Source organism: Lathyrus oleraceus, chromosome 5 (genome assembly GCF_024323335.1).
Source record: "Lathyrus oleraceus cultivar Zhongwan6 chromosome 5, CAAS_Psat_ZW6_1.0, whole genome shotgun sequence".
NCBI classification, from domain to species: Eukaryota; Viridiplantae; Streptophyta; class Magnoliopsida; order Fabales; family Fabaceae; genus Lathyrus; species Lathyrus oleraceus.
In genome coordinates, this window is record NC_066583.1 from 545,951,263 (window position 1) to 545,960,574 (window position 9,312).

A 9,312-nucleotide genomic window follows, 5' to 3' on the forward strand; every position below is an offset into this window, starting at 1 on the left:
TTTGATTTTTTTTGCTATGATATGGGATTTGGTGTATGCTGTGAGATAAGCTTCACACCTGAGCTTCGAGAAGAACTTAGAACCCGGAGTTGTGTAGTATTGAACCGAGGGGCGTACGCCTATTGGGACAATACGAAGACTCCACCTAGAGTAGATCTGTTTGGAGTTTCCATCATAATATGGCTAGCCCATCATTGCGGTGGAGGTTCTAAACACGATCCGTGACTCTAGGGACCTCGCCTTAAACCATGTTTTGTTTTCATAATCGGTGATTGTGTAGTATTGAACCGAAGGGTCTACACCCTGTTCGTACAATACGAGAATCCCACTTAGATTAGATCATTTCAGAACTCCCATCACGATGTGGCTAGCCCACCATTGCGAGGAAGTTTTGAACTTGATCCGTGAGTCTAAGTTCCTTCCTTGAAAACATAACTTTAGAACCTACCTTTGGGAATTTCTAGTAATCATAGAAACCCAGGATTCTTCCTTTTATTCTGATGTACCCGACGTGTGAATAATCTTGAGTATGTATTCCTTGCAAGAAAACATGGCAATTTCATGCATTTACATATCATAAACATGCATTGCATTTCATCTTCCAGAAACAAAAGCTCACACCATGTTCTACCCTTGTCCAGTAAACGCTGACTACTCGACACCGGTACGAGACACGCCGCAACTACAAGATGACACTCGAACAACTGGAAGCAAACCAGGTTTCGATGAGAACCGACATTGACTCCATGCAGGCAAAGATGGATCGCTTGCTAGAAACTATGCTACTCTTGGCCCAGAAGGAGAAGGATGCTGAGACTAACGCTGAAGCCAGGAAAGTTGCTGCCGAGTTTGGATCGCCATCACTTAGCATCCCTGGAGTGATTGACCTTGATGGTAACCCTAATCAGCCTAGAGGAGGACCGATCCCTATTCCTGTTCCCATGGTCAACATGAACCCCCATGAGCACTCTGCTACATCTGCTCACCATGGATCTGTGATAGGTGATGAGGATCCATATGATGCCTTCTTCATGCCACAACCCGCCAAGCTTGCTGTTGGAGGTCTCCCAGACCCAGCTGTTGATAGACTCCATGCTTTGGAGGAAAAGTTTAAGTCCTTGGAGGTTCACACTACTCCCGGTTTAGACGCCGTTGATATGTGCTTGGTGCCAGGATTGGTGATTCCACAGAAGTTCAAAGTCCCAGACTTTGACAAATACAAAGGGATCAGCTGCCCAAGAACACACCTTAGAGCTTACTGTCGTAAGATGGCTGCCCACATCAGTAATGATCAACTCCTGATTCATTACTTCCAAGATAGTCTCAGTGGGGCATCCTTGGAGTGGTACATGCAACTGGAGAGAGGTCAGGTCCAATCATGGAGGGACCTTGCTGAAGCATTCCTAAGGCATTATCAGTACAATACTGATCTAGCACCCAATCGCAAACAACTGCAAGACATGACTCAACGCAACAATGAGTCATTCAAAGAGTACGCACAACGCTGGAGAGAGCTTGCAGCTCGCGTCCAACCTCCTCTTCTTGATAAAGAATTAATCGACATGTTTATGGGAACTCTGCACACCCAGTACATGGAGAAAATGGTAGGGTCCAGCTTCCCAGCATTTGCTGAGGTTGTCTCTGTAGGAGAACGGATTGAAAGTCAAATTAAGAAAGGAAAGCTACCTTGCGCTGCCAATGCTTCAAGTGGGGTGAAGAAACCTTATCCCAATCTCCCAAAGAAGCCGGAAGGGCAGACCAATGCCATAATGAGAGGAGGAGGATATAGGGCACGTCCGTCTGTTCCTATGCCTTACGATCAGGTTGCCGCTGTCATCCAAACACCATACCAGCAACCCTATCAGCAACCGTATCAACAACCATATCAACAACCGGCTTACCAGCAGCCACATCAGAATCAACAGCAACATGCTCAACCACGTCCACCTAACCAGCAGAGGGCAAGGAGGCCAGAAAGACATTTTGATCCTTTACCAGTATCATATAGCAAGATCCTCCCCTACCTACTAAAGGATGGATCAGTTGTTCTGAAGGAGCTAACACCTGTAACTCCACCATATCCTCCAGGCTACGACGCCAATGCTCACTGCGAGTATCACATGGGTGCCCCAGGGCACACAATAGAGAACTGTAAGGCTTTCAAGCACAAGGTTCAAAATTTGATTGACAATAAAGCACTTACATTCACGCCAGTGAGGCCAAACGTTGCAACAAACCCCATGCCAGCGCATGCAGAGTCAAGTGAAGCTCGAAGGTAAAGCTTCCCACCATCCTGAACAAGCAGAGCAATCCCAACAAAGAATCAAGAGATGAAGTCCTGTTCATTTGAATGAAGGCGATCATTATGCCATTTTTTTTTACCCTCTCACATGCTTGTAATTTGATCTTGTTTGTTTAAGTACTGTATGCTTTAAACATTGTCATTTGTATTTGGTTTTGTTAATGGGATAATTATGCATGCTTTGAATCAATCTTTCATATTCACTCATCTATCACATTTGCAAAAGCACAAACACATACTTTTACACTTCACCTCCTTTATCACACTATTGTTAGTAAATGTTGGAAGGAGGATGACGAAAACAAAATACTCATAATTGCTGATCGTATGCCTTTCGGATAAAATCTTGCTGATGATGTACAGGCATTGTTTCAAATCCCCAAACACTGGAGAGATAAGGAGTTAATCCCTAGTCAACCACTTCGAGCCTAGAAGTAGGAGTTTCTTTTGGATCTAAACAACCCTTACGCTTAACCTGGGGCAGGGTAGTGTTCAGTTGATTTGACTACACATTCAAATTACAAAGATGAAATATCCCATACAAGGATCAATCACATGATATTCTTTGCACACATCTTGAAGTGTCGAAGGAACCATACAAATCCAAATTTTATGTCGGTTTTTCTTCAATGACCAGTGACTTGGCAGTCACAAGTTCAAAAAAAAAGAGTAAAAAAAAAGCCCGCTAAGTCCAACACCCTAAAAGGAAACTTAGGCAAAAACAGGGGCAATCCCGATGGACTAAAGCTTCAAACAAAGCGGTCCATGCAAAAGTTAGGGATCAAAACAAAAATCGAAAGAGACAATGAAAGTCTCCAACAAAATAAAACAAGATTCAGTGACCACCATACCAAAATCAAAGGGTCACCGACATAAAAAAAAACAACAAAATAAGGTGGCTGCCATTCCAAGAGACCTTGAATCACCATCTTTATCCTTACACCCGCAAAAAAAAAAAAACGAATGTGTGTGAATTAACTGAACGTAGGATTGGAGATCATCATGAAGAAGGGGGTGGGTTAAAATAAACTTTGAGCCTTATATCCTTTCGTTTCGATAACCATGAACCAAGCCACGTTACAACCCTCAAAAGACCTAATTGAAGTAAGGTTTATTCTGAAAGCATATTATAGCAAGGTTGAGTAAACTGACTCCGAAAGATTTGCTAATATTCTATTCTCTCTATATCACTCACGCACTATCAAAATCAAGCACCGCGTTTGGACTCATGATCCACTCGCCACACACTACCACAACACTCCAAATGAATGATTGTTTCTTTTCAAAACTTGCATAACTGTTGCATTAAAATCACCATTTCTTGAATAAAAATTCTTAATTGTCAGTCAGTACTTGACATCGAGTAAAATCCTACAAAGGGCAATTCAAGGGGCACTTGATCATTGGTGCTAACACAAATCATCTCATAATCCTATGAATCAGGGGCATGGCATCTTCTGATCATGTTGACTTAAGAAGTAGTCAGTATAAGACAAATCTCCAAGCATCAGTTGATCAGGGAGGAAAAACACTTCAATACTCAGCCAATCAGGGGCAAATCCTTCAGAGGCTAATCAGGGGCATACCATTGCCAGAATCAAACATTGAAGGAATCAAAATCAGACCATATCATGGGACAATCATTCCTAAGGTTTTCTTGTAGGGAGAATTCCTTTGATACCCTACAGTCAGGGGCAAGACAAGTTGCATAGGGCAAAATTCCCTTCATATCTTCAAGTCAGTCCACCAGATGGCATCAGACATTAGTGACAGCTTGAATTCACCATCCAAATGTCGAAAGTTCATACCAGGGCAACATCATATATTGACAAGAATCCTAGGGCACGTCAAAAGCACAACCATCATGCGTTGATCACGTCGCTATGCTCAGTTACAGGCTGGCCGAACACTTTAGAAGGAAAATTGAGATCTTCTCGAAGACAAATATACAACATATCAGCAAGAGATCAAACTTGGGGCACCAAGAGTATCCACATCTATTGCGTGTTCATCACCTCATCAACTACCGAGTGTCGGGAAGTCAGATCCTTTCACCAAACAATAGCTCAATCCACATTGACAATTACCACAAAAAAAAAAACCAAAGCCCACCTTGTTGGCATTCCACATAAAAACAAATACAACCAATACTGGTTTCCAGAAAATACATCGCCTTTGCAAAGGGGGGCCAATCCCAAACAAGCCAATCAGTATTTGCATTCAAACATGCATCACATGCATCACATGCATCACCTCATACATAACGCATACATATCATCCATGTACATAACACGAATCAAAATCCAAGGGTTAGTCGTAGGCATCCAGGCCAATCCTCAGTCAAGTCATTGTCACTTCTTTTGAGAGAATTCCTACCCACTATTGGGCATTCCCCATTGAGCTACATCCTTTAACCTTTTGTTGATAAGATGTTATCTTCAGCTAAGTCAAGCAACGTTTCTTTAAACACCTACCTTGTTTCACGTTGAGCGTCCCTCAATGAGTTGTTTCCTACAATCTTTTGTTGACAGAAACTACAGAGAATATTGGCTTTGCAACCTTTTGTTGTCAATACCCCGAGCAAGTCTCATCCAACAATGTTCCAATGCTACCCAGCAAATCAGGTTTACTGAACTTTGACAGTAGCCTTATTTTTTCCAATATTTTTCTCACTATCATCCTTTTGGTGAAAGTCCATTGAGGAATAATATTAAACATCATCCTGTTTACGATCACCGTTATCCTTTTTGGTAATGGTAAATCCCTGACATTTGTGATCTTACTGTCATCCTTTTGGTGTCGAAGATCCTTGAAGTTTTGGTCTAACCTTCATCCTTTTGGTGGATGGTGACCTCTGCAATTATTACAAGCTTACCGTCATCCTTTTGGTGTCTGCGATCCTTGTGATGATAAGCAATCCTTGTCATTCTGGTTCAATCATCATCCTTTTGGTGATGACGTCCAGTTCAATCTAAAATATCATCCTTTTGGTGATAGAGACTATGGAGTTCAGTTTAAGCTATCATCCTTTTGGTGATGGTGACATTTGGAAAGTCCAATCCCACTGTCATCCTTTTGGTGTCAGTAATATTTGAAGTCATTATAACTTATTATCATCCTTTTGGTGGTAACAAGTTTCGAAGTTATGATTTCACCTTCATCCTTTTGGTGATGGTGTTTGCTGATTCATTATCATCCTTTTGGTGATAACGAGTTCTGTTATTTATAGTGCCTTCATCCTTTTGGTGATGGTGACTATTGACTTATTATCATCCTTTTGGTGATAACAAGTTTTGTTATTGGCCTTACCTTCATCCTTTTGGTGACGGTGACCATTTGAGTTATGGGCTCATTATCATCCTTTTGGTGATAACGAGTTTTGTTTTGATCTTACCCTCATCCTTTTGGTGATGGCGATCATTGAGTCTGTTTTAGCTTATTATCATCCTTTTGGTGATAACAAGTTTTGAAGTTCTGTCCTTATTATCATCCTTTTGGTGATAACAAGTTCGGTTCGTGTGATCTTACTGTCATCCTTTTGGTGTCAGTGATATTTAAGTTTGTGTCTTGATCTTACCTTCATCCTTTTGGTGATGGTGATCAATTGCGTTGTGTGCTTATTATCATCCTTTTGGTGGTAACAAGTGTTGTCGTTTGACAATGCCTTCATCCTTTTGGTGATGGTTGACTTATTGTCATCCTTTTGGTGATAACAAGTCTGTGTCTTGATCCTACCTTCATCCTTTTGGTGATGGTGATCAATTGCGTGTGTGCTTATTATCATCCTTTTGGTGGTACTAAGTTTTGTCGTTTAACAATACCTTCATCCTTTTGGTGATGGCAATTGTTGACTTAATTATCATCCTTTTGGTGATAACAAGTTTGTCTTGATCCTACCTTCATCCTTTTGGTGATGGTGATCAATTGTGTGTGTGCTTATTATCATCCTTTTGGTGGTACTAAGTTTTGTCGTTTGACAATACCTTCATCCTTTTGGTGATGGTAATTGTTGACTTATTATCATCCTTTTGGTGATAACAAGTTTGTCTTGATCTTACTTTCATCCTTTTGGTGATGGTGATCAATCGTGTTATGTGTTTATTATCGTCCTTTTGGCGATAACAAGTTTTGTCTTTTAATTATACCTTCATCCTTTTGGTGATGGTGTTTGTTGACTTATTATCATCCTTTTGGTGATAATAAGGTTTTGTTTTGATCTTACTATCATCCTTTTGGTGATTAGGATCCTTTGAGTTGTGTGACTTATTATCATCCTTTTGGTGGTAACAAGTTGTGTCTTTTAATTATACCTTCATCCTTTTGGTGATGGTGATTGTTGACTTATTATCATCCTTTTGGTGATAATAAGGTTTTGTTTTGATCTTACTATCATCCTTTTGGTGATGGGGATCCTTTGAGTTGTGTGACTATACCTTCATCCTTTTGGTGATGGTGATCTTTGAAAGTGATGAGTCAACTATCATCCTTTTTGGTGGTAACTTTGATATTATACTCTCCGTAATGGGAAACTTTATCAGAATAACCACCATCCCTTTGGTGACGGACATCATCCTTTTGGTGATGGAAATTTTTGTATTGTGTCTGACTTTCATCCTTTAGGTGATAGCGAGATTTGTTATTGATCCTACCATCATCCTTTTGGTGATGGAGATCTTTGTTGTAGCCACTGTAACCATCACCCTTTTGGTGATGATTACTTTTGAAGCTCGGTTTATCCATCATTCTTTTGGTGATGATAATCCTGACAATCTTGGTGAGTTACTATCATCCTTTTGGTGATAGCAGTTAATTCTACGGTCATCCGTTTGGTGTCAGAAAACATGTTCAGTTCTTGTCTTTACATCAGAAACGACCGTTGCAAGATTTGAATGTTGACTCGAGGGTTGGCATTGATCTGACATTCTACCCCTAACACCTTGGTGCTGTTAGATTCTATTGCATTTTCATCTGCATCTCTCCATTGCATTTCAAAGGACAAAATTTGGATCCTTTCGTATTTAATTACCTTCCACCACGAATGTATGAAGACTGTTGTCATTCTTACCTTCTAGTTCAAGATAATTAAATAGGGGCAGCTGTCGTACCCCAATTTTGTCCGGGCTTACTTTAATTTTTTTTAAAAAATTAATTTCAGTTTCATTTTTGCATCATACACATAGCATGACATACATTTGCATCATGAATAAACACTTAAAATGTCAGTCAGAAGGAATTTATTTGAGAATACCAAAAAATCGGTTGAATTGTCAGAATTTGAGGAAGCAGTGTATTTTTCAAATAATGTGTTTTGTGCTGACAATTTTAGTGTGATTGGTTTAATTTTTCCGAATCAAATTTGTACTCGATTTTTATTTTTTAATTGGTCAAGTATTTTTTTGATATTTTATTAAAGAAATTAGAATAGCTTTTTTAAATATTAATTAGTTTTTTTAAAATATTAGTTAGTTTTTAAAATATTAGTTAGAGTTTTTTTTTAATATTAGCTAGTTTAAATTAATTGTTAGTTAGTTTTTTATGATTTATTATAAATAATAATTGTGAAATAAATACATATTCTTACATTGGATCCTCCAATCCACTAAAAAACAATTCTAATTCCATTCACAATCCACTCCCAACGGTCTGCTACGTGTCTCACACATCTCTCACATACCTCCCTCCACTCACTCACCACTATCTCACACTCTCAGCAAAAAGACAAAGAACCTCACAAATCCCTTTTTAATCTCTCTGAATCACACAATTCACTCACTCTCATCATCACTCATTCACTCTCAGCTCACACAAACACCAAGCCCTACCGCCGCCACTCTCACTCACTATTCACTCTGTAAAACCCTCACCCTTCGCTCTTCATATTCCTCTTCATCCACCCAAAAACACTACCGCCGCTCAAACCCTCTTCATCACCGTCAAACCCTCATCACTACCCTCAAAATCGTCCCCCACACAACCTTCGCCCCTTCATTCTTCATCGTCAACCATCCCACCGTCATCTCGCTCACCCTCCAACCACCGGCATCACCGCTCAACTCTCAGCTCACTCAAACTCTCTTCCCTGTCACCATGCGAAACCCCTTTCAACCAAACCCTTCGCCGGCAACCTTCAATCGTCACCACAAATCCACTGTAAAACCCTAAATCCTCGACGCTTCCGCCATCACCAAACGCGACTTTCACTCTCCCTCCACCTTCATCTTCCATCAAACCTTTTTTTTTTTTCATTAACCTTCACTCAACATCGTCACCGTTTCCGCCTTCAAACAACATCGCTGCCGGCATCACAACAACACAATCGGTTTTGTTTTGTTGCAGATATGGTTCTATTGGCTTTGATTTTTTGCAGGTGCTGACAACATCGGTTCAAAGACATCACCAGCTCGTCAAGTTGTCGACACCAACAAACGATTCCAAGTTGCTGCTGCTATGACTTAATTCTACTACAGTTGTTATTATTACGGTAAATCGAGTTCTATGTGTTTGATTTCCGTCTTATGAACATGTCTTATGAACATTCTGTGGGTTGTAGACTAAAAGCTATAATTAGGAGTCGGGTCCGTTATACATGTTAAACACAAGATCCTCATAACCGAAACCAACCCGTATTTCTTCTTGTTACACCCTTTTTGCTATTACTGGAGTCTATAATGTATTGTATTTTGGTGGTCTGTCTTTGGATTGGTTAAGGAATACTGAACTTGATTGTGTGTTAATTATCTGAACTTATATTTTTGAGCTCTGAGTGTTGTTAATTTTAGTCTGAAATCGGTAACCAATGTCATTACTGCCGCATCTTGTGATAGCGTGTTGGATCCCATTTGCAGAATTATGAGGAAAGGTTGTAGTGAATTTCTCGAGTGTTGTGGCTATTGCAGTATAGTTTCTTTAAATCAAGTACCATCGCATATATTAAACTGAGTTTTAATGATATTTTTTTGAGTTGCATTGTATTTATCCCATATGCCTTTCCAACGGATGCTGCTTGGATT

The 9,312-nt window shown here is 40.0% G+C and overlaps 1 protein-coding gene across 1 annotated transcript; it reads left to right on the forward strand.

Annotated features, from left to right (window-relative positions):
* Nucleotides 1–689: 689 nt before the first annotated feature.
* Nucleotides 690–8,758, forward strand: LOC127081977 (uncharacterized). Its single transcript, XM_051022202.1, has 4 exons — nt 690–1,284; nt 1,459–2,066; nt 6,923–7,076; nt 8,670–8,758. Exons 1-4 carry the CDS (start codon nt 690–692, stop codon nt 8,756–8,758), a joined length of 1,446 nt encoding a protein of 481 aa, XP_050878159.1.
* Nucleotides 8,759–9,312: the final 554 nt, after the last annotated feature.

Coding starts and splice junctions, on each gene's coding strand:
- LOC127081977 (XM_051022202.1), top strand. CDS start 690: ATGACACTCGAACAACTGGAAGCAAACCAGGTTTCGATGAGAACCGAC. Junction 1,285..1,458: donor TAAGATGGCTGCCCACATCA/GTAATGATCAAC, acceptor AACAACTGCAAG/ACATGACTCAACGCAACAAT. Junction 7,077..8,669: donor TGATAATCCTGACAATCTTG/GTGAGTTACTAT, acceptor GATTTTTTGCAG/GTGCTGACAACATCGGTTCA.